Source organism: Battus philenor, unplaced genomic scaffold (assembly GCF_028537555.1).
Source record: "Battus philenor isolate CCGP_79_NKW_IND1 unplaced genomic scaffold, ilBatPhil1.0.hap1 SCAF_9, whole genome shotgun sequence".
Lineage (NCBI taxonomy): Eukaryota > Metazoa > Arthropoda > Insecta > Lepidoptera > Papilionidae > Battus > Battus philenor.
The window spans coordinates 5,795,404-5,823,260 of NW_027181759.1; the positions used below are offsets into that span (position 1 = coordinate 5,795,404).

The window sequence follows — 27,857 nt, forward strand, 5'->3', positions numbered from 1 at the left end:
CCATTACTTGAGTTTGTAAGCTATAAGTCTTTCATATTTAATTAGAAGAAATCGCAATAATTATTTTGATCTTACAATTTTATGTTTTTAACAAAAGAAAATAATTTCAGAGTAGTTAACTACAAAATTTCATCTTTTATTTTGTTTGAAGTATATGGAATAATTGTGTTTCAATTACACCGTTAATATGTTTACTGGTAGAACAAGTTTTAATGAATTGTTCTTATTTGACGTATTGGTCTCGTGTCGCATAAAAATGTTTTATGTTTCACTGCTATCATCACTTCAGCTGCAGAATGACGACTGCTGTACATAGGCCACTCGCAGAGATCGACAAACAATAGGACCGGCTGGCAGTGTCCTGCATCCTGCGCCTTCCGATGACCTGAACAAGGTCATCCGTCCAACGATGTATAACGTTTAAAACAATAAATTTAATATTAACGAAATAGTTTAATTACATAAGAAGATATTATATTTTCTAGAAATACATATACGAACTTTAATGTGTTGATCCAATAATAGTTTCGATGGGGAAATTTCTTTTATGTTGTTTAAGTTCAGATAAATTATATTATTCTATTAATTGTGTTCCGGGAGCGTTGCTAAAAAAGTATATATGCTCAGTAACAGTTGAAGTCCTTGAAAAGAATCGTCTTGTGTATCTGTAGTGGTCTTTAACGTACTAACAGATACACGATAATTTAAAGTTTGAAGGCATACATTTCATAACGTATTTGTTTGGGTGCTAATTTGCTAATACTTGTTGTACCTTTCAAATAATTCTAGGCAAATATTGTAACTACCTGTTACCCTTTCGTATACATATATTGCCTATAATGATTAATATACTTTGCATAATTCAAAACAGATTATACTTATAGAAGCGCCTTAAGTTATTAAGCGAAAGCGTTTCCGATATCGAGTACTTGTTAAAAAGGAAAACATCTCGAGAACATAACTAAGAAAGTTTATTAATAATTATTTTAGAAATATAAAAATTACTAAATAGTCCATTTTATTAACACGTAGTTAAAGAAACGCTTTTTGTCTTATATTTTGTTTATGTTTAAGACGTTAAATACTATTTGTTAACAATAAAGATTATATAGTCATACATTACATAAGTATGTTCCTTTTAAGTTAGAAATTCGTAATATTTCACGTTAACTGGAACATAAAACTAAAAAAATATATTTACTGATTTAGACCATTTATTATTAAGTATTATGAACGAAAGTAACTGTCATAGCTCATCGGATTGGCTAGTTGAAGTAATAGTGAGCAAGATAGAAAAAAAAAATATTAAGTCGAATATTTAGTGCTCGAATACCGTATACATTATTTATAAGTTATGGGTTATTATGGGTTATCAATAAACGTAATGTGTTAGGTTTCAAGTTGAAGACGTAGTAAATTAAGTAAGTTCTAAACTTTGTTTTTTTTTGCGCGAAAATCTAATAGCCGCTGGGGCCGTGAGGCTCTGGAGAAGTCCACGGACCAACTAGCATCGCTTAGAACTCATAACGTCGACAGGCGACCTGTTTAAGATCGTCGGAAGACAGTATTAGCGCTGTTTGACTGTATCCTGCTGTTTACGTCTTACCAAAGTATCCCAAATTATATTACTAGCTGTTGTAGCTCTTTATTGTTAACTGTCTATCTACTGCAGACTTTATATTACCAGAAACCTGTTCCAGTGAAATAGAAAAAAAAATTAATGTAACGTATATAATTTTTATACAGGGTGATTAGAAACAGGTGCTTTTTACGGACAAATGGACATTTACCCCTTTAAAGTTTTTATACCTGTAACCTGTATGTACACTGTGTGAAAAGTTATTAATATGTATATCTTAATGTATTTTTGTTATGGTCATTCGAATGATATTTTAGATTAGATTTTAGAAGTTATATGTATTTTAAAATTGCAATAACTAAAACTAAACGAAACAAACACGACTTGTGTGGGTTTGTGATCATTGGACAGAGAACTTGACTCGTCATTCGTTAAGATGTAGGTATTACTTTCCTCTGTGTGATGACACTCTTTCCTCAAGTTTTTAAGTTATTTACAACAATGTTATAAACAATCGTATTAAAATTAATTTAAATAAATTATATACAAAGATATTGAGAGTAACATTACTTTTTTAATAATTGCCTGTTTCATATTAAATTAGTGAGTGAAAGCTAAGACTTCGGCAATTAGGAGGAAGTTTCGAGTTCTGTTAGCGGAAGTTTTCATTTGATTTAAAACCTTTTTAATTTAATAACCGATTTGTTTTTTATTGTTTCTAGTTTTAATGGCCTCATTGCTTATAGATTTTGTTTCATTTTTGAAAACATTCATCGCTTTGTTTATTGACGATTCAAAAGTGCTTGTAAATAGCTATAATACATGAATAAATAAATTTTAAATTTGGATTTATTTATTTTTTTATCTACACATTATGAAATGTTAGACGTAATGTCTAATAGGCAATCCCTACCCGTCAACCTAGATGTGAATGTGGATGTAGATGTATTATTTAAAGTAAGTTTCAATTATATTTTATCTTTATACTATCTGTGTATAAACAGTTTTAATAATAACTATTTAAAGGTCCCTAGTCTCGTTTGGGGAGGTGAGAGATCATAGCATCAAGTAATATTGTATTTACTTAAGTATGCATACATATTAGTTTAATCTGGTTTAATCAGAACATCTGACGACAAATGAGAAAAGCTAATGGAAAGTATCCAAAGTTCCAAATTCAAGATCCCTAATGATCTTAAATTTGGAACTTTGGAACAATGATGTACTAATACGTTATATTATTACAGAAATAGATATGTACTATGAAGTTAACATTTTGAAATCGTAATTTTTGAAAGTAGCTTCTTAACAACGCTTAATAATTTTTTTGAATTCATTTGTCGGCCTTTAAAAATATATTATTACCGTCAATTAATTACCGACTACAATCTAATGTATTGTTTATCTTATTTTTAATAAAATAATAATAAGTCGATCATTAGCTGTTACTGTCCTTAGAGAATTTACTTGAAGCCATAAATCATCTTAAATAATAAATAAAAAATAAATTGTCTTGTACTATAGTTTTTGTTAAAGGAGCAAGCAGATTTTCTGCAATAATGAATATTAACATAACAGATTTTTTATATTTTGATTATACAAGTAGACAGCAGTGGGAGACGTAATATTAAAATACGTAATTTGTTTAATTAAAAAGTAATTAGTATAAACTTTAGACATTCAAACATGTTAATAAATAATAAGTAGTTTTTACGTGCATTTTATATTAATTTATTCAATTAAATTTACAATATTTTTTTGTTTATCATACATTTACATTGCAGTATAGTGTTAAGTAATCGATATCAAACGATGTATTTACCTGGATATGGACGAAGTTTTTGTATGTTATCGAAATTATAAACGATTTAATTACATTAAATAAATAATTTTTGAACGTTTGCATATTTTTCTTATCAATCAACTGAATTATTAATATATAGCTATAGATGATATTTAGAAGTTCGCATGGTTATTTATTTATTTATAAAATTAATATTTTTTTATTTCAGGAATCTGGGTGCAGCTGTTTATTTTTGTTTTGGGTATGGCCATTTTGATTCTCTCATAGAATAATTATTTTTAGTAGCGTGTAACTTAAAAATGAGAGTAGATCATCAGGAGTGAGGATATTTGTACGCGAACGAAAGTGATTGTGGTATCCCAACGGATTAGCAGGTTGAAGTGGCAATGGGAAGTCAAATAGAGCGCAAGAACAGAAGCGCAGAGACTAAAGCTTTAGGTTCTAGAGTTAAGAACGCTGCATTGACCATGAAGTGACGACGTGGACGACGTCCAACCTTACTGGACAGACGAACTTTAGTTCGTCGGGCGCTGGTCGCTTCTTACTAGCATTAATGGAAATCTGTGGAAGAGGCCTATGACTAGCATTTAACGTCCTTTAATTAAAATCATGGATCGAAAGAGGTTATACATATTTTATAGTTATTGCTATATACTTAACGATCATCGTTTGTATTGCTAAATACAAGTAATCTTTTTTCGTGTTACGCGGTAAAATTAATACAGTGAGCGCAAAATCTTTAAAAAACCATGTGAGCTATCGCACGATATGCCCATTGTATTATTAGCAAGAACCGTTGCTTGTGTTTTATTGACATAGCATAGATCTAGTTCTGGAAAACATGTGAACATCCGTGGTAAAATATCATGGAAATAATAGACTCAACAAGCGATATATGGTTGAGTTTTTTCTATAATGTTACTTTTCCAACGATAATTGTGTGCTTAATTATACGGATTATATGATTTGTTATAGATGTAAAAGCTTGAAAGGAATGGATTTATAGTTCATTTACTTGCTATTATTGTATGGTACACTCTGTGCAAAATACAATGGTTACAGAAATAATAAATTACGTAATGATAATGTAAAAAAACGTTTTTTTAAATAATTTTATTAATAGTAAGTTCTGATAACAATCAAAGTTTTGCGAAAAATGAAATCATGAATTACCCCAATGTATTTTTCATTTTTGTATTAATCTATTTTAGCCGGTTTTTCGTACTGCAATGCCATTAATATATTAAAGAATGCAAGAAAACCTTACATATGAAATAACAGTAGTGTGTGTGGAAAATGAATGAAGACAATGCTCGTCCATTACGTCTAACAATCGCAAATTGCACCACTGCTTTGTCTGGAAAGTTGACAATTATGTGTTTGAATGCGTCAGAATACCTTTACTTTCATTGTTGTTCTTTATCCTTAATACAGATAGTGATGTGCCTACACTTCTACCTAGACTAAAGGGTGGGTGAAAACGTTATATAAGAGAAAATGTGTCATCAGTCTCTTAATGAGTAAATAAGCTCTCATACACAATAACAGGTTAAAAATGTTTACATATAATGTTCTGGTTCATTAATACTAATAATAACCAGATAAAAAGGGAGATTGATTATAGATATAATTATAGATATAAAAGTTTTAAAGCGGTAAATGTATACCTCATTTGCTGCCAACAAATATATAGTAAAATCCAAAAATCTATGGTTTCAAAAATAATAAAAATTATGAGAATATAATAAGAAAAAAATTCTATATATTATAGAGTAAAGTAGTTATTGTTTACTGTATGTTTCTGCAGACTTTTTACTGCCAGAAGCTATTGGTCTATAGCATTCCAAGCAAAAAAAATTGAATAAAAATATTTCAGTCATCATTTAGGGTGATCATAAAGGGTGATTGGTCACAATTAGCCATAATAATTTCTTACTGTTTCCTTAAGGCTATTTTGACAATTTCTAGCACTAGAACGTTTTCCAAAAGAGTCGATTAGCTTATTACTAGCCAACCCGGCTTTCCGCAAGTTGACAGAGAAAAAGAAGAATATTCTTTCGTTATGCTTTTTATGTATGTCTATTTAAGTTTGTCTAAAGGAAAAAAAATGTTTATTCCAATCCGCGAAAGTAAACAGATTGAACGTCATTTGTTTGGTACTGTGTATGAATAAATTTTTACGAAAATAATATTTTTTTCATCATAGATTGCAATGAAAAAACACAAGTTTAAGAAGCAGTTCTGTTTTTTGTTTAAACTTTTAATAGATAACAAAGATTCTATTAAATCGTCTCATTGAAATCGTTGTCACTGTTTCAAATTTTTATTATGTCATGTTTGCTTTGTAATTATCCATAATGTATCTAAAATTTTCGACATTTTTTATTGTTTTTACTATGCCATATTTTTCTTTCAAAACGTGATAATTCGTAATATGATGAGAATGTATTATTTGCATTCAAAACTATCTTGATGTAGCCTAAGTATTTCTTTTCATTAGTTTTACAATAATAAAGACATGAGCAAAAGATGAATTCAACGTGTTAGTGTGTCGGTCCAATGGACGCAAGTATCGTTTGTAAAGGGCACTTGCAGATGCAGTGACCCATTTGATATTTCGTTTAAAACCTCCTTCGTAACTTCGCACTTTACGATTATTGCATAATGTTCCGGCAAAGGTAAATGCAATGTTGAGCCACTCGAAATTTATTGAGGCGATTGCAAGATTGAACATTGATCTAAATGTCTTTTGGTTAAGATTATTATTAGGTTAATAATATTTTAGAAGTAAACATGATGAAACTACAAGCAAAAATAATTAGTAAATTTGTTACATTAAGTTATATTTATATTTAGCTGAGAATTTTACAAAAACACAATATTACGAACACTGTACAATTTTAAATTTGAATACTACAGACATCAATCTTTTTCGATGTAAGACCTGACATTAATATAAGCAATAGTACTGAAACTTGTGCATTATTTAAATATAACAGATAAAGATAAAATTCGTTTATTTAACATCAGAACTTTTAAAAGAACTCTTATTGATTGTCAACTTATTATTTTTTTTAATATTTTTTTATATTTGACTATACTCTGCTTCGTAAATTGTTAAAGTTGTGGAGAAGAAACACGAAGAAACTCTACAACAACACATCCTTAAATAACGTTAAATATATATTTAAACAGCGTACACTCTTTCAGAAATAGACTAAATGAACTGAATTCAAAACAATTGGGCGACATCACTGCCAAGGACTCAATTTATAAAAAAATCGGCTCTTCTTACATAAACTCGGCTCTCTTAATACATGTAGTGGCTAATTGCTGCAAAAAAAGTCTTCAGAAAGAGAACATTTCATATTTTAAATTTTATAACTGAGCGTTATTCGTGCAAAAGTTTTTCAATTCCTCGAAAATAGAATTTTACAAACAGTTGAACGTATCGATGTTGTGGAAGCAATTTCCGCTATACAAGGTTCACGTATGAAAAGATTATATGTAAATCAATAATAATTTAACAAATTTAACAGAAACATTTTTAAATAATATAACTAATACTTATATTGACAGGAATTTAAAAAATGTAACTTAATCAAAATTGTATCGCCAAATATGTTGATTAACGCAAACTTTGAGAACTATTCAATTAATTTGTCTAGATTTGTTCTTATTTTTATTACATTGGAAAGGAGGAGTTACGAAACAAAAACAATTGCGTGGAAAATATTGAAAACAATACTTTTCCAATACTTCGTGAAACACAGAGGAAATCTATTATTCACTTCATCTATTATTGTCAAATGACGAGTAAAAAACTGCAAAAGAAGGCAGATAAGAACGTCGTCTTTGCTTCTGTCCATAGATAGGCGTCTACAAGGTACAGGTTTCCCCCAAAGATTTCTGTGGAGGGATATACCATAATCGATGCGCTTGACAAGTAGATTGACTAAGTGTGGTATTGTGATATGCATTAGACGCTGCTGCCCTTCCTCTGGATGCTTCTTTTGTGAGCAGTGACAATCCTATATAATTAACGTACAAAGTGTAAATTAAATGAAATTGTATTCCGGGAATCGAATCGCGATCGCGAACGCGATCGCAAGTTTCAGTCTACCGCTAAGATATCACTGCGTAAGGATGTAATAACCAAAAACATCGTATCCTTAAACCATTATAATGAAAATATTGATATTAATACTATAGTCCCTCCACTAGACGGATCGATGACTTAGTCAAGGTCGCGGGCTGACGCTGGATGCGCAAGACCGATCATTGTGACGATCTTTGGGAGAAACCTATTCCTTGCAGTGGCCGTCTATGGGCTGACATAATGATTATGAGTTATTCAGTGTAAAATAAAAGACTTATTTTTGCAAATAATAGCTGTTTATTATCCACACTTTAAATCAATAAATAAGATGAACTTTCCTTTTGTACTACGATAGTGCAACAACTTTTGATAGTAAAAAGTCTATAGAGGCAGGGAGTTTTAAATAACAATACAGTGTCGTGTCAGATAGCGGAGCATGTGGATGTTAAACGTAATTGAGTTAAGTACGGCGCGTGCGGTGTTCCGCTTCCGATGCACAGGGGCTGCCTAACAAGCGTGAGAATTACGCGATCATTAAAACTAGCATGGTTTCTTATTATTTTTTATGTAAACGTGTGTTACGAGTGGATTATTTTGTTAAGATTGAACCAAGAATGAGGAGATTCATATTCCAGTGGATTCTCAAGTTGAAGTGGCAGTGACGAGTAAGAGCTCATAATTGAAGGCCGCTGGGCCTGTATCCTAAGTAGACGTTTTACATTCCTACAAATCATGTGCATTTCTAAACTAACATTCAAACGCTCTAAAAATTAAAACTATAAGGTATCTCCGGTAAATATTATTTAAAAGAATATAGCAATTTTAATATAGGCTTTAACACCTGGCAGACAAATCTTTATCTCATATTTGCGTAAGCCATGACTTGAATATAAATTATTGGTCTGCAAAATCTGTTTAACTATTATTTATTTATTAATTGTGTCTTTTCTTCGTGATCTTCTGGTAAGGGTAAAGGAAGGGAAAGGAATCTAGTAGGTGAAAGTGAACGGTGGTGAACTGCAAGAAGGCTAGCTACGCGTGTTGTCAGTACCGACCACCGCATAGGGCCCTTCTTACTACAACGTTATGAACTCGACACCTGTGCGATAGATCCAAAAAATGTTAAAATTTTACTATTCGATTATCACATTTTTATTAAAGTTAGGTTATTCAGACCATACGAGAAGAATTTATAATGTGAAAATATTTATTGAAATATAGGAATTTGACAGTAAGTTTATATTTTAATAGGATGTTGTGACTAGAATTTGTTTTCTAATTTTGAATTGTATCCAGTACACGGTATTCTGTAGGAAACAAAAATGAATTAATAAACATAATATATATAAATATTATATATAAATATATATATATATTATTTTTTTGCATGGTAATTGTTTTGTTCCTATACGTACTTATGATAACACCTCAAATATTACATCATCATCATTTTAGGCGCAGGTTATACACTACTGGACATATATGTAGGCTTTCCCCATAGATTTTCAATACGACCGGTTGGAAGCAGGTTACATTCAGTGTCTTCCAACGACCTTAAGTAGGTCGTCTGTCCTTGTGAATGGACGTTCGTCCGTCCGAATTGGTTCGTGGTCTCCAATCCAGAACCATAAGGCCCCAACCGCCATAAATTCCACGCAATATATGGCCTGACCACTGCAACTTCAATTTGCCAATACGCTCGGCTATGTTACTTTCGATCGTCTACGGATCTTCTCATTGGTTTTAGTAAAGACAAGTTCTAACCGATTTTATGATTTGAACTATTACTTTTATACAAAAAGTAAAAATAGAATGTGATCTGATGTATGATTGCTAGATTTGTAATGTGTTACTATTTGTAATGTATACGCAAGTAAAAATGAACCGGCGACATTTGATTTTACAAAGCCGTATTGTCTCGTAAATCAGTCGCAGGAATAGTGTTTTATCGGAAGTAATCAAATTTATATGGCCATGTTATTTCTTGCCCATGGACCGTATAAACTCGGATTTCACGGCGAACCATAAAATTGCATGTAATTTTTATTACATTGTGGGTGCACGTATTTCTAGTAATATATATACATACAGCGTTCCGTATGGCGTTTGCTTTTCACTCCATTTCGTTAACATGACGAAGGTCAACGATTACTGCGTCGTTATATTTCTTACAATCATTAAATATAATCCTTTTAAGAATAAAGTCACATATAAATATTTGATACGTTTAATAACATTGTTTCAATGTTTTTTTTTTTTAAAAAGGGAGGCCTATGTCCAGTAAAGGACACCCTTCGGCTGCAATGATGACGATGATATTACTTAAGTAAACGTAAGCTGCAAAGTATTGGAAAATAATTGTATGTTCAAATCTTGCAAATAATAATAGGTTCCAGATTGAAGTTTTGGACACAGGTTGTCTAATCCAAAAAGTTCTTTAATAACATCTTGTCATTTTGGGATATAAATAATATTCTTAAGCATAAATATTGCACAATATTTTATGTTTTAAATACTTTTACTTTGTATTATTAGAGATATAGCGCACAAACTATAAGAAAAATTCTGTCGAAAAGAAGTTTAATTAATTTGTTCCTGGGAAAAAATTTCTATTTTCTACTTTAATATGTTTGTTAAATTTCATTAATTCAAAAGTAAATGGTACATATTATGCTAACGGTGATATCTAGTAATATGTTATGTTAGGTAAAAATATTTTCTGAAGTTTAAAGTATTGTGAATCAACTTTTGAGGTTTATTTATTGATAATTTTATGATTAAGGACATATTAATGGTTACCTTCGAATTATTAAATAATTTTTGTGTTTTTCTTATTAACTAAAGAGACATGCGTCAAAGTGTCGAGATAACCTGTTTAAACTTTGGTAAACAAACTTTACAACGTAATAAATTATTTTATAAAATATTAACTGGTAATTTCGTTTACCAAGAATTGATATTCAAAAAATTAGCAATCTTTATTTTTGAACATCAATTGTTATACATTTTTTTATTACTGATACTGATATTAATAAATAAAATGTTTATAAACAACATCAATCGAAATTCTACGTAGTTGAAAAGACCTAAATTATCTCATCAAAAATAAAATAAAGGAAAGTGTAACAAAAGATATCATAGAATATAGTTCTTTGCAACACGTAAAATGTATTTGCGGAGCAAATATCCGTGGCGAGAACGTATTTAGTTTATTTAGAGATGGCGTAAGAAATTATCTCGACGGGGCGACGACACCTGTAGATACGCGTGCCAAACAAAAGACAAGACAGGCCCCTTCCATAATAAAGCGAGTTTGTGCCGAAGCGTAAGAGGGGGCATGACAGATGATCTTTTGTTGTTGTCTTTTAATTACATTATCCAATGCTTATAAATGCGATAGGAATATAACAATTTGTCATTTAAAATAAAGTTGATGCTATGCGCTTGTGTAATTTTTTTACAATGACAAATGAGTAAAATATTTCACAAACTTGACTTATTAAATAAATTACGACTTTTTTGAATTTTAACTTCAGAGTTTTAATTTTTTTAACAATGTTTCATATCATAATTTCAGCCGTAGAACGTCTACAGACGGACATATGCTGCCCGCTTAGATTTCCAATATGTCTATTTGAAAGCTGTCTACCTCTTGCGTCTTTCTACTACTTTAAATGACTCCACTTTTTGCGAGGACGTCTTACGCGGCCATTGCGGCTATGATTTGTGCGCAAACAAAACAAATGTTAGAACTTGCTTAATTTATTATGTTTACACTCCAGACTTTGAGATCTAACATAATACGTTTCATGTACTATAACACTCATAAATAACCCATATGGATTATATTTTATATAATTATTCATACTTCTGATTATAATCGGTCAGGGACTTGAGAGTATGATGTGTGTTGAGGTATCTAGCATGTAAATAAATATAAAATAAATAGTAATTGCCATTATGAAATGATGGCCTTTTTCTGTACTAAGCCGCAATGATATCGTGACTTTTAACAACTTTTTACATTATAAAATACAACAATTGTATATAGGCAAAGATGCATCGCTCTCCCCACGCTTGTAATGTGAGTGGACACTAAGAAACAAGAGAGCCAATTATCGGTAAACTCTAATTAATACTTCGTACATCCAAAAACAATATTGTTTTAAATTAAATTCTTATATATGTATGTATTATACATTCCTACATATATTAACATTCCATCTGAGTATTGTCAAAAAAATATCTCAAGTTGACCAAAAGATTTGTTTGTAAAAACAATTGTAGTTTATGCCACATTGGAGTTCATATATATAGTACGTTTGTTACACTTAGTCTTCGGGGCTAGTAAAAGTATTTTAGTAAATTACTCTTTTTATGAAAATCTCGCATAATAAGCGGTAAACGCAGCGTAGAGCGTCAATCGACAAGGTGGAGAAGACGTTGTGGATGCAGGCAGCTTCCTACCGGTCCTTGTGGAAATTAATGGGGGAGGCCTATGTCCAATAACCTATGACTGAAATGATGATACTCGGCTGTTTCCGGTATAAATTTATCATTTTATATTTCATAATTAAAATAATGCACGTACTCAATTGTGACAACAAGGAATCGAAAACATATTTATCTATTACTACATATCCCTAACTCCGTGTGATCAAAAATTACTGGTCTATTTTCTATTTTATTTACTCTATATGTATAAAGGGTACTTATAATAAATAAAAAGAAGTACAGTCTTCTTACCTCAACGAACAAGAAAAAAAATGTAGTCGAATCAATCGAACCGTTTTCGAAGTTAGCGTTAACAATTCCTACATATATGTAACACGATATTTGTTATTTAATGGAATCCTTATATGCCTTTTTTCGTTTTGATTAACGACAAATGTTTGACAGCTTAGAATAGGAAGTGAGTTGTTGGTGTAAGGTTAGAAAAAGTGTTGTCTAGCATTTTTTTTATCCAAATGATGTTTCCCTGTACCCTAATATAGATATAAAAAATAGCTGAATTGGTGATAGCGCTTAGATTAGGCGAAAAATTAAAAAAAGTACTAAAATAAAAATAAAAAAGCATATTTTGTTTATGTTTTATTGTTTATTATTTCACGAAAGCATTTTAAAAAAGTTTTATTTATAGTTTGTATCTCTAGGTCAACCGTTAAAAGATCAACGGGCGAACGAATTGGCCGCGGGCCAATCTATTCACGTGGTTTCATCTGTTTTTCAAATAAATAACTTATTTGTTAGAGAACCAAAAAACAAGTTGTTTTTTTTTATTATAAATTTAATGTCCGTGAAGCTTTTATTAATTATAAGCAAATACTTCGAAGTAAAGCATTTTTCCGGCATTATTAAAATTGTTTTTTTTTTGTGGAAGTCTAGTATTTGAATAATTTTATTTTTGCCTGCGATAACTTTTAGCATTATAGGTTAAGAATAATACCACCCTTACATTTATAAAGCTTATGTAAAATATTTACTATCTAAGAGTCGTGAAATTCGTCTCAAAATAGATTTTACTGTCGGTTGCAACAATAGAATAATGTTAAGAAAAAAAATATATAAATACTAATTGTATCATCAATTAGGTCTCCTTATAATGTAGGTAGTAAGCTCTCACAGTCTATTTTTTTTTTGTTTAGTTACATATTATTTATTTTATTTAAATGTTAGTATTCTACATTTATACTCCCAACAATGTTTAAAGCTTATGTCCAAATAAAGATATTTTATAATGTGATCGGTAGGTGGTTGGTTATAAGTGTAAAAGGTTAAAAGGGGTGAATATATAAATATACATATGAAAATTTAAAAAACATTTGTAAGGTAGACTACAGCTTTTACACCTTTTTTTCAATTTCCAATCAGTATGAATAAAGCGATTTCTCTAAATTATGTCGCATTAATTTTTTCTATTTTAATGCGACAGGCCACTAATTTCTGACTGTACAAAGTCTCCAGTGACAGATAGTAAACTGAATTCTGAAAAAGTTTTCTTTTACTATTTTATTATTACGTTAATTATTATTTCTGAAAGTATTAATTTTTGAATTATGTGTATCTTACATGAATTGAGAATAAATGAGCTATAGGAGGAGGCAAAGGCAATTTCAAATTCAAAATTTAGAATGTCCTTATTTAAGTGGGCATTTACCTGCGCTTTTGAATTGTCGATTATTTTAAAATTATATGTAGTAGTAACATACCACTGGCTTGTAACGCTGATCTGTGAAGAAGATCAGGTCAAAAACGCAACCGTTCCTCTTTTAAATGAAATTTAACAAATTTTCATATGTATATTATTATATTATATATGTTTATTATCATGTAAATAAATCAATGAACCAAGTTCTATTCATTTTTATAAACTGAAAACTCTTCTATGCTATAAAAGACTTGGAACTGGAAAACAGAAGTTTTAAGGTACCTTATAGAACCTTATGATATATGAGTACACTCAGATCTATGAAGAATTTCTTATGTTTTTGTAGACGAAGTTTGGGCGTTACAAGTTCATATTTTTACATGTATTTTTTTTAATGATGACAAATAAATAATATTTATTTAAAAACGTATTTTGAACACCGCTAGAATACTAATTTCTTTAAAAAAAACATATCTTAAGGAATCTTTAGCTTATAAATTATAAATGTCCTGGACATCTCTTTTCTGTAAAATAAATATATAATTAATATCATCAGCACTGTCCCGTGAAAGCTATGAAAATATTTGAAATATAGTCGAGTCGTATTAATGTCCGTTTTCATCTCGTCTTTCTTACTTTTTTTAATTGAAATGACGGGTGAGCTGAGTTTACCTGCGAGTATTAAGAGGTGAGACTTGAGGGCGCAAGTGGGGGGGGGGGGGGTAAAGTTGATAGCCCCAGAAACGAATAGGCTATTATTTCGGTTTACCTGTAACAGTTGGCGTCACAAGTCGTAATCATATGATGCGTGACCTTTATACTGTAACCATGACAGTTCAAACTTTGCAATTCATAACTTCCGTAAATAGTAGTCCCAAAAATATATTTCTTATAATTTTTGTACATATTTATGTTACATTATTACTTTCATTATTAACTTATAAGAATAAGTGTTTGTATAATAAATTGGCGGATGCACTGGCAAAGGATTTTTTGACGTTTGAATCGGAACATTATCTTACATAGGTTTAAAAGATAAGGTTTTGGTATAAGAGATGCTTCGAAGCTAAGCTAATACGTTATCCACTTTGCGCATCGGTTAACTGTGTGTACAATTTTCTGTTTAGTTTCAGGATGGTATTTAAATACTCACGTTAAGCAAACCAGGCAGTCACAAATCTTGCTAAGAAAAACAGTAATAACGTAAAACAATAGCAATTAATCAAATCGTCGGCCCAGAGTATGATATATCCTTACCTTATGCTTGGGTCCATTAACTCCTGTATTTGCTTCAGATTAAGAAGAAAGTTAATAAATGTTTAAGAAGTTTTACAGTTTATTTTTCGCTTTGTCATATACTGATTTTTTTGTCATTTTTCATCTGGCCTGTATGTAAAAAACTAAGAGAAGTTTTATTTTATTCGAATGAAGAGGTTTTGTGATAAGTAATAATATAAAACATAATACGCGCAGACGATTCCGTTCCAAACTCTTACTGTCGTCAGTGGGTTAAGGAACCCTGCACATTGTATGGGGAACAAGAAAGTTACTTCTGTGTTAAATCTATGATGTATAAATTATACTTACTTTTCCCGCGATGCAAATCTGCTTTGCCCCTTAGGTCGGGCAAAGCGGAAATTCTACAGTTAATGATCTCATGTAACCAAAGGTTATTTAATTTGTTTTTAACCACTCCCCTCGAAAGCTTTAATATCTATATATAACTAATAATTTTGCATTATATACCATTTTTAATTGTTACGTAAACGCAATACCTTTGATGATAACCTTAATATTTATTAGTAGGTTATTCTCTCTAAACTTTAGACGCCCACGAGCCTTGCTACAAAATTCCCGGAAATTACGATTAATTTAAGCGGATCCTTTTATTGAAAAGGTACAGTGCTGTCAGTTGTTATAATAAATAATAATATTTAATAATTGTTCTCAGCTTTGTAATTTTTTTTTTAGACTTTTTAGAGAGACATTTTTGATTTAAATACTTACTAATCGGGTGCATATGGTGGACGAATTGGTAGACTAAAGAAGTGGGGAAGAAGAAAATTTCAATGATTTCATTCACAGTGCGTCAACGATGCTCATGAAATATCATCATCATAATTATAACGATATATCATCATGATACTCCGTTATAATATCAGTTGTAAGATGGCCACTGCGAGATATAGGCCTTCCCCAAAGATTTCTAAAAGGACCGGAAATTGACGAGATCAAAGCAGGGATAAGGGGATTCGTAGACGAATGAAAATAACCAACATAGCCTAGAGAATTTGCAAGTTGAAGTTGCAGTGAGCAGGCCATATAGCGCGTAAAACTGATCGCCATCTTAGGGTTCTGTAGTGGAAACGACAAGCTACGACAACAACAAACGATAGGCGGATTTGTTAGGATCCTCGGATACAGTTGGATGCAGACGGCTTTCAACCGGTTTTCTTGGAAATATATGAGGGAGACTTTTGTTCAGCAGTGATTGTTTTAAACCTGATGAAGATGATGACTAAAATGTTTAACTACATCTTTGTTTCACAGTATTACTATTGTCTTCAGGGCTGATACAAGGTTGACAACGTTGAATATCAATCGATCTGTGTGCTGGATACATAACACATTAGCATGTACTAGTAAAGGCAAAGATTGCTCAATAGACATTTTGCTTAAAAGATTTTCAATGCATACAGTATTTGTTATATCATATAACACGTATCGGGTTGAATTTGGGTCACAATTTCAAAACTGTGTGAAAAAGACGATAGCACGTTGCACTTATTTGTTTAGCTGTGAAGTTTGTATACATTTAAATATATAACGTTTATAGCTATAGATAAAAGAAAATGCACTTGGCAAGCGAGTATTTTATTCAGTGGACTACTCGTAAAGTTCATAGAACTTCGCAAGTTAAAAATTGTGACATATTTATCTTAATTTTTAAGCATACCGTTTTATCGCAAAACATTTTATAAAAGTTTCACGCATAATTGAGAAATGTAGAACTGTATTGTGCAAATTTGATCGCGTTGTTATTCTAATATGATTTAAAATTTATGCAAGTGACGCGAACATTTAAATATTTATTACGTAATTCATTAATATGTTACGCTTTTTGAAATACAAAACTCGTTACTTATTAATTATCCTGTTGTAATTTAATAAAGAAAATTATTATTTATAGATTAACTGATACCAATATAACTAGATTTAAACGTTAAACTCAGGTAAATAAAGTAATGCAGTTTATTACTCATAGATGAAAGTACGTTAACTTGCGCTATCTCTCATGGATTTTATAAGATCAGTTGATATTCAACAGAGTAGATATATATAACTGATACTCAAGTTGTGATAGTAATATTTGTAGCGGTTGCATCCCATTAGATAGGTAATTTATTTAGGTGTTATAGTATTACCGAAATCGCTGTACCGCGCCTTACAAACGCGGCGAGGTAGGGGCCGAGAAAAAGGGACGGAGGACTGACGGGACGGAGCTAGCGATGTTCCCAGTTCTGCCATCGCATCGCAGCGCATACTATAGGCGCGGTTTTAGTAGCACTTATAATCACCAAGTGTCTTTTATATCAACTTGGTAAATATAACTACTTGTGAATTCGTAAATATAGGTACACTTTAATATGATATTTTATATTCTTCACAATATAGCGTTAGTTGAGTTGTTAATTTAAATAAAAATTTCATTAGTCGTTTAGCTTCATTAATAAATGGTGGACGGTTGATGCAATTTTTTTTTATCACACAGTGAGTTTATTAATTGGTTTGTGAATATTTAGGATTTCAGAAATTTGAAAATAAGGCAAAAGAAATACAGTATTGAGCTAATTGCATGCAGGTTCGTTACTTTGATTAAAATTAAAAAAAAAATACTACCAAAATTTGTCACTCTGAGTTATAATTGAGTATAACTTTGATTATCGTTGAGTTAGTTTTCAAAATCATATCTACATAAAATTATTTATAATTTAAATAATTTTTATTTATAAATTCATTAAAAAAATTATGGCGTCACGATTCAATAAAAAGAATAGTTTTCGTTTCTTTCAGGACTTATTCAGTCTTTTTACCTATTGATAAATGTTATTTTCCCAGTGTTTTAATAGATGATTGGTTATATAAAATATCATATTTTACTCTATTACATATTTTTATTGGAATATGAAAAGCCAATACCTTCTAGAAGTACAAACTGTGTAAGGAGAGATGGTAAACAATAATGATTTTAATACATTGTTATTCGAATTTTAAAAGATCTTTTACGTAAAGATATTGTAGTACATTATCTTTACGTTATATGTTATTTTTTAAAACCATTACATACATTAATAGACAGAAAATAAGCAATAAATTTACACATTTAAAGCTTTTACACTTATAAACAATTACAACTTTACTTAGTTTGATGTTGCATCATAAAATCTTATGTATTTAATAGTATCACATGTAGTGTAAATAACAAAAACCTTTGTAACAACTGTTTTTTATGGGCAGGCCTGGTGTTACAGACTACTTTATTACTCTCGTTATTCGTCGTCGTTTCAGGCCCTAGATACTTAGTGTAAAGCCTTCCCTGAGATATCTCTGGGGGACTATACCATAATCGCCAGGACTGACAGGGGAGTTGGCGATATGATACTATGCTACGTAGAAGATGTTTTTGCCTTTCTTCTGGAAATTTATTTGTGAGCAGTGGCAATCCTGTGTAATTAAAACACAAAGTGAGAATTAATTATATAATAAACGCGACCTACTACCTTTTTTTACGTTTTATACCATATGAAGGCTGTGTGATCACAGTCTAATGGAACGATCGAACCTTCCTGGATAGCTTTTCGCAGAAGAGACAATCAGTTTTAAAATTGACAAATAACATTATATTTAAAAACATCATTATACTTTTTTGTTGTAACTAAACTACTGTTTAATTTTTTACGGAGCATATACCAAAGCTGTAAATCTTTGTGCGGTTGTAATGAAAAAAATGTACACGATATGTACCCGTTGATATGTTGTATTACTACAAACGTTCTATTTTTGAGTGATATTCATAACTTGTTACATTGTATTTGAAAACACGTCCAGAATTTTTTTCATAATTTACAATGGAACGTTAAATGCTGAGCCGCATTTTTCAATATAACTTTTAGGCTCCCTAATAAAATTAAAAATACATTATTGCGTATGTATGTATATTAATGTACATATATATTTCATTACGGTTGTTGCATGAAGGCCAACTACGTCATTAAGCATTTCGTCGGTATCTTTCGCAAATATTTATAGAGTACATGTTGAATTTCGACGTTTTCTCCCAAATTTGGTTTACGTGACGTAGATAGCATCGCCGTCATACATAGTCAAGTCCGTGAAACTGGATGCAGGTGGATAAGCTTGCGTGTCATGTGTAGAGACACGCCTTATTAATCTGGCACACAAAAACGGAACATTGGTCCTAATGATCCGTCACAGTCTTTTGTTTTGTTTATGCGTACGGAAATACATATAAAGTAAGATATTTTTGAATTTCGAACAGCTTAATGCAGCATGAGTTACTTGGAAGTAAATTGATAAACATGGCAACAGCATATATTTTTTTCAGCAGGAAATAGACCTCGCCCAATGTCATCCACACGTGCGGTCTTCTACTGTCCTCCTTCATTCACTTTCGGCCTTTGCTTTGAGGTCTTTTTTTTCTTCCATCCTAAAGGGGGAACTTTTGACGACGTCATACCACACGCGGCTACTCTATGTATATCTTTTATTTATAACTTTCCTCCCTTACTGCCTTACATAAAATTATATAGTTCCAAAATAATAAAACATCAACCTACTACACTATAAAATAGAAAAATTAAATTGTAGGTAAATTAAGTCTCAATAAATTTTATTACTATTAAAGATCAAAGAGATAAATAAATAAGATTTATAGTTCGCTACGATTTTTACGTGTGACTTTTGACTGGCGGAACTATACCATCTCACCAGGTTACAGTTCGCTTTATCATAAATATAATCAAAATATTTGGTTTTATTTACCATAACGTACTTGAAACGTCCCTACAGTGGATATTTTAAGTTCTCATACGAACAAAAGAAGTTCTATTCTATAGTAAATATATATTTAGCGATAAAAATGCATTTACCTTAGAAGTATTTTAAAAGTTGAAAGACGTTTTACAAGTTAAGTTGATTAGTTGTGGCAATGAATTTATATCCCACTGTAACAAATTTAAAATATGAAGGCTTATGAACGAACGCAAACATGAGTTTTGTTGTTAGTGACAGGTCACCAGCGCCTTTGTGCACGCAACCGAAACGCGGTATATCACCCATTGTGAAAGACCGCCACGTCAATGTCAGTCGCTCTGTGTAGGTGTCAATTGGAGATATTCCTATTAGTCTTATAGAATAGATGACTTGAGGTTACAATAAAGGTGTTCAACGCTGTCGATTGTCTATTGTTTCTAAATTTGAAAAATCGGGTTTTCTGTTCACCACTTTACTCTCCATTCAGAATTTTTTAGTATATTTTTTAAAAAGTCTTTAAAATAATTTTTCCTTTTGTTATATATTTATAATACGCAGAATACAGTCTAATTTCCAGAACGAACAGTTTTACAATAAATGATGACTCCAGCATCCATTCTTAACTATGTAAATAAATCTAAAACAGAAAAAACAGAATATAATGTTTATCATAACACTAAGATTAAAGAATTAAAAACTAATTTAACTTGGTTTTAAGGCATTCAAGATTGGGATTTAAATATTATCAATACTGTCGTCTTTAATAATAATATTTTATAGCCTACGTATCCTTGTTAGAGAATTGTGAAAAGGTCTATTTTTACAAACATGTAATAAGAAGATATAAGGTTAGCGTTACATATGGCGAATCTATGCAACAGTACATTGTGTGAAGACGTCGATACATTGCGTTAATTTTTGAATGTTTTTGGATTCATTAAATGGTCTTAGCATAATTATTAAAAGTAAGTTATAACAGATTTGCTTTCACCTTGAATAGTTTGAACTGAAATAAGCTAAATAAATGTCCAGAAGGCAATTTTAAAATATTCAGACTCGCTATTCTGGAAGTCACTCAGAAGTGGGAATGAGCGAACGCTGAAAGAGACTCATTTCCGCTCGTGACTTTCTCAATACATTTCATTTAAATACTTCTTTAAGATCTTCTAAATGGTAAGCGGAGGTTTTAATTTCTCACGTTGCTCCATACGGGAAGACAAGCGAATGCTTTCATCTTATCTACGCCTTAAAGCTTCTTCAGTGAACAGAAAGCCGCTTTACTGAATGAGCTATTACGTATGTGAAAATGTGAATGTGTTTATCCAATAGGTAAACAAGTATTAATCTTTATTTTGTGTAATAAATATTATCGTTTACTATTAAATGTGAAAATCAAACATTAAATAATTGCAATACGATGACATTTTGCGAACTCAGTGTTATTTATGATATAAGCAAAAGTTTTACTCACTATAAAAATTATTTTATCCCTTGCCCAAAATTAAACAAATGATGATATTCTTATTTGTAAATTATTTTATTTGTGATATCTATATTCAAAAAAACTTACAAACATCACCATTTTATATGAAAAAGGATAAGGAAAAATGTAAAAACATATATATCTTTTATATTTCATTTTAAAATTAAATAAAACGGCCAAACAATCCTATATTTACAACAAGTCTTATGTTCATTGTTTATGTTTCCTATCCGTAAGTTTTTTCTATTTACTCATTTCTATTCATCGCAATGCTAGTAGAATCTATGTAAAATAAAGATAAACGTTAAATTGCCACTATTGCGAAAAACAATTCACTCAAAATCTTAAAATTATTCTTAATTATAATATAAAGAGTTAGTATGTAAGTTAATTTAATTATTTCTTTTGTTATTTCAGTTGATAATAAAAGTAAAAAGTAGTTAGTTTAGCCATATGTACAATAATTTTATAAAAACCATATAAAATGTTTTTTTAATTCTATTTGTAGATGTTTAGATCTTGAGTTAAAAAATATGCTTAATCTTACGTCAAAATTGTACAAATTTTCGTAGTAAGGTTACTGGAACAACTTTTGCGTAACTCGTTTATATTTACATTTTTTAACAACGAATAACCTTTTTTAGGACAGCTAAAACATAGTTGATATTTTGTTGAAATCCCTAAAACGGTATGAAAGAAATCCGTTTATGTCTTGTCCGCTATTTCCTTCATTAATCCGATTTTTAAAATCGTTTTTAACCTTTTTTAGTTCTTTGAATTTGAACTATATGATTCTTAATATTTAATCTGTTATAATTAAGCGTTTACGAGTTTATAAATAGCGTATACATGGTGGTACTAACGAAATAATATAAAATTGGTTTTGGTTCCGTCCGTTGTTTCTTTTATTAATAGCAAAAAAAACCATTGTATTTGCCGCTAAGAAAATACGCTACCACTTAATAATTTATAATAATTCTACTATAAAACAAATAAAAATATTAGACTGTACTCCCAAAGACCACCTCAATGTAAATATGTTATAAATCGTTTCTGAAACTTTCATATGAAAATTCTGAGCTATTTATAAAAGTGACTGATAGGTCAAACATACGCAGTCACACTCACAGATATATATATTTTTTTATTGACGTCAAATAATTGACAACTAGTAACTTGTGTTTTAATTTATTCCGTGATTTATGTAGAAAGGAACTTTTTTATCAGATTTTGATTTTGCATGTAGTTTTTCCATTCATTTTTTTCGTAACAACCTCCGAGCACACCCATTCTTACTTTTCAATTAAGTTTTCTCATCATTTTTTCATTTATTAATTTATTTTTAAAGGGAAACAACATAAACACACTCATAAACGCAGGCGTTAATATCTGATACAGTTCTAAACTATATATACGTGACGATTTTGTATTGTAGTACTGTATTTATTACATCTATGTTGAAAAAGTTTTCAAATCTCCATTAATAAACAATTTTAAATTATAAGTACAGCCCATCCTAATAAAACATTCAGGTTAAGTGATTTAAAAAAAACATTATTTCTTAAATGTTCTTAAATTAATATGCACTTTTATATTTTATAAATAACTAAAAATAATGAAACTTTATAAGTAGATTTATAACGTATGTTAAGTGGTCTACGTACGTGAACAAAAACAACGAAACAATTAAAACATTGTGTTGACTTACATTTTAAAATACTCTAAACCGAAATCGTCAAATATAAATTATTACACAATAAGAGTTGGACTGACTTAAAAAAGGTAAAGAAATAGGATGGATATTTAAAGAAACAGAATAATTATTATAATATTAAATTATTATTTAAAGTATATTATTAAATTTATTTAGAATTTAACGAATTTAAAAGAAACATTTAATACATTAAAATTTTTGTTGATCCTGTTAAACCTAGAAACTAAGAAATAATATAACGTTGTCTAGACACAATATCGATGTCAATGACCTGTTTATTGCAACCAGAAAGAACAATGTAATTAATAATAATGTTCCAACGACTTTTGCTACTTAAAGCACGTAATATAACGATAGACGTAAATATGAGAAATTATTGCTTTAATAACAAAATTGTCCTTAGAATTAAACAACGGAAGGATATAAATTGCCTTCCTACAGCGCGTTTAATAACAAAATTGCTTTGCTTTTATAACAAGGCTTAGTACATAACAGCTGCGACGAAGCGTAAAGTATACAAAAACCCCGATCACTAATTGTAGCAGAGAATGTGTACCGAATGTTTAATTCCCCTGGCCTCGGCAATGAATTGTTCCGCAGTTCCGAACGTAAGGACTAGTATGAACTAGGGCATGTAATGGAACTCAGAAAGGCGCATATTCAGTACACGGCCACTACCGTTCGATTGATAAGTTTATTTAAGATATTTTGTCAGTCAAGGTAGCCTAACATTCTTTCTTAATACCCTAATTTATTATATATATAACAAAATAAATAAAGAAAAGTTTGTTGTAGCTTTCTCTAAGCTTCGTAAACTTAGTAACACCTTAAAATAAACTCAAATGTACTTAATCTACATTAATATGTTGTAAAAATAAAAGAACAATAAATCAAAGTCCTATTACTTACAGTGTTAAGAATTTTGATTTTTTAAGTGATAATAGAACTTGTGAATTTAAGTAATCTACTTCTGTATTAATACGGAATAGTGAAAACACTATAACAGATGTGCACAATACATATTATATTATTGTCATTTTTATGTATACCAAAAATATCTTAACAAGAATAATGTGTAGTTGCAAATTTATTGTAATTTCTAGCGTGTCCTTGCAGCGGTATTTCTGATAATTCCTTCTAGTTGTCAGCTGTTTCAATTAGCAAACCAAATGCAGAACTAGTTTCAAGAAATATTTAATACAATTACTTATAGTAAATAACTGCTTGTAATGAAAGGGGCTTTACGAAACCGGGGCCACGAAATTGGATCAATACAGTTCGTAGTGTCGAAACTTTTTTAATAAGAAGTAGTTTAAGCTAAACTTCAAATTTGGAGGTACATGTGTTGCAACGTGTTCCGAATTCAATTTTTTTTTAATTAAATACAAACACAGACTTTAATGGCAATAATTTATCTGTAGTCAATTTGTGCTTATGTATACAAATTAACGTTTCCAGGTTTTGAGCACTATTCTTTTTTATAATTTACGTAAAAACCATTGATGATCATGAAAATAAATAAAAAAAAATAACCAAATGTGTTGTTAAGAGTTAAACTCAACGGTTTGACAAATTTGAGTATTTTTATTATTTTCATTAAGGCACGGAGTTTATTAAGTTTCTTGTGGAGAAAAACCAGTAAGAAAACACTTTCTTTCCCTTACGAATCACTTAGTAAATAAAAATACCAGTTATTAAACATTTGAACACATTAAAGTACGCGTGTTAGGATTTAATCAAAGAAAATATTATCACATTATTACCAAAGTCTTGCAGTGTAGGAAACTAGACACTAAATTTTTGTAAAAAATCGTCGTTAATGATTAAGGTATTAAATCAATAAATCGACTGAGCACCTTAAAATATGTTTGATTTATTTATTTTTGTTATATAATAATTGTATGTACTTATTTTTAACGAAACAATATTGACATACGTCAAGTGTGCTTCCCTCTTTTTTGTACTGTCTCTGTTTTCTCTGGCGTGATATCGTAAATAAAAAATGATTAGTGATTATATCTTATATTTTAAAATATAAGACAAGATTTCCACATAATATTTAACATTTTTCTATTGTAATGTGACAGTTCAATAACTGTTTGACAGATGGTGTCCTGACACAAATCTGTCATGTTACCTAGTGTGAATTAATTATTGACGCCTTAACATGGGAAAATTTCGATGGTTATTGTGCATATTAATTTACCTTGAAATACACCCGGCATGCTATAAATATTACAATATATCCTCGCGGACGTGCAGTGCGGTGCGCATGCGCAGGAAGTAATTTTGCCATTTAACAACCGTCAACGTCGTGCTGTGATACTAGCTTTAAAATGTCAAATGTTAAAGACAGATGTTCAGAAATAATTTTTTACTATGCATTTTAAGCAGACCTTCTATATTGATGCCCCTTAATAAATATATAATTATTTACTGACAAACTATCACAGTTAATTTACTTTTTACTTTTATTATAGTGTACAGGTGATTGTTTATAGGGTTATAAGTTTTAAAGTGGTGAATGTGTTGCTCATTTGCGAGCAAAACCTTGAAAGCTTTTACACCTATGTCCAATCGACTTGTGTAAAGTAAAAACCTAAAATATGTGACAATAACTCACCTTTTCTATTGGAATGCGACAGCCAATAACTCATATTTAATTTTAACATATAGTAATACGAATTTTGAAAAGTTTTTTCTTGCCATATTATCACATTCACATCACATTATTTACTATTTCTGAAAGCATTTATTTTTGAATAGGGAGTACCATACAATAATTGACATCAAATTATATTTATATTCATCTTCCTGCAACTTTTATACCGATAACTAATTACGCTGTTTATGACATCAGCCTGGTAATGTTCTCACGATAAATCTTTGAAAAGTAGTACAGGCGGTAACCGATCTTATGCTCTGTAATACAGATTGTATCGTACTGTTTCGAAAGACGTTAAAGCTGTTAGCCCTAATGTTTTTACAGCTTCTTCGGACAATAGTTCACGGAGCGGAAGGATCCATGTATTATACATTACAGAATAGTTGATATTTCATTTAATTGTTTTTTTTATCCCAGGACATGTTTATTTCATTAAAATATTTTCTTTCGCCGTCTATGAGGTGGAGGTTATAATTAATATGAAGTACGCGTCTGGCAGAAGAACCTGTGATCAATAAATTTTATTAAAACGCATATAAAAATAGTTCTTAATAATATACATTATTATTAAGAACTCTTTTTATATATTGTATGTTATATAGCATTAAGGTGGACGGTGGATGCTTCCAACCGGTCCTCTTGGAAATCTATGGCGGAGAACTATGTCCAGCGGTGAACTTCGTACGGTTGTAATGATTATGATGATATTGAATTGTAATTTAAGCAATATTTGTAAAAGTTAATAATAAAGCGGATTAACCGAAATTAACAATGTGGGGAAGTAACATTATTTCATTGTTTTATTTCCTCGTATATTTGTACGTACGTTGTTGTGTTACGTATTTACGTAACTTTAAAACAATTCTAGTATCCCGTATACGGTTGTAAGCTATAATAAATGTATCAACCTTTGAAAGTTAACATAAACTTTATCAACAAAGTTGTACGTATGACAGTAATAATATAAATATCATATGAAGTACATAATAAAACGACATATCACAATAAAAGGCGTGTGACCTTTTACTGGGGTATGTTAAGGTCGGGTTTATTTTATTCTTTGCATTTATAATTTATTTTTCTATATCCCTGGTATAATAAAATTATTCATGAAATATGTTACCAATTACAATACAGGGTGAATGGCTAGAATTGTGAAAGTTTTAGAAGTCTTAGAGGTGTTCGAACGTTCATTTGTTGTTATTACTATATGGTTAAATCTATCTGAAAATCAATTGTTTCAAAAATAACAAACAACAATATTAAAATTAATTGTTCTTTATTTAACCCTGTAGACTTTGTAGTGCTAGAAGTAATTGCCCTGATGCATTCCAATAGAAAAGTAAATTAATGTAACACATTTCAAAGTAATCACTTTAAACAGGGCGATTAGAAACTAATGTAAAAACTCTAAACCTTTTTGCTCAAATACAAATTTTGAATTTTTGAAATTCAATGTATCTTAATGCAAGTAAGTTTTTGAATGGATCATTTTAACATTATAAGTAGTTACCACCGGATCGGAATGACGATCTGCTGAGAAGAGACAAATACAAATTCAACAGTTGCTTTTCTTAATGAAATTTAAGCAATTTTTTCTCATTTTCACATTATAATGTCAATCGTGTAAAGGAGGCAACAAAACACTCATTTCGATTAACTAATAAAAAATCATGAATGTTGTAATAAGATTCATTAAATAATATACTTTTAATTTTAGATTTAAAACTAAAAGGCGTAAGGTCTAAAATATCTTGCGGAACTTTGTTAAATATACGTAAACCCATACTCATGAAGAATTTGTTAACTTTTTGAAGACAGAATTCAGGCGTTAAAAGTTTTTTTTTTTCTTGTGACAGCGTCACTATTTTTCATGTAAGAATTTAAATTACAACGTTTAAATAATAAGTTATTAAAATGTATTTAGAGGCGAACGTAAGAATACTTATTTCTTTAAAACATCTCGCAGGTAATCATTTGGTTTTAGATTATAAAAAAATTTACACATTCATCCCATTCAAGTTTCCACACCTGTTTTCAATCATCCTGTATTGCAATGTTGTTGTAGAGATAATAAGGCTGCACTTTTAATTACAAGTAACATGTAAGCCTTACAAGAATAATTAAATTAATCACACTATCACTGACAAAGTAAAATAACAATTTTTAATGAATAATAGGAAACATAAACGTGTCTAGGAATTGTATTAACGTTTCATAAAACTTGTTTTTATCTTTTTCAGTCACGGAAATGTTAAATTGTCGTTATATTTATTTAAACGATATTCATATAATTTTAATCTAGCATTCT

The 27,857-nt window shown here is 30.1% G+C and overlaps 1 protein-coding gene across 3 annotated transcripts in view; it reads left to right on the top strand.

Moving 5' to 3' along the window:
• Window positions 1–27,857, top strand: part of LOC137931976 (extracellular serine/threonine protein CG31145) — a 108,296-nt gene that overhangs the window by 31,631 nt on the left and 48,808 nt on the right. For 2 of the 3 annotated variants that reach the window (XM_068775498.1, XM_068775497.1), the window contains exon 2: window positions 3,592–3,624. The exons of the other annotated variant lie outside the window; for it this stretch is intronic. Coding sequence is in view for 1 of the 2 variants with exons in the window: in XM_068775497.1 (XP_068631598.1) it covers window positions 3,592–3,624 (33 nt within the window). In the remaining variant the exon portion in view is untranslated. The remainder of the gene's footprint in view (window positions 1–3,591; window positions 3,625–27,857) is intronic. 3 annotated transcript variants of the gene reach the window in all.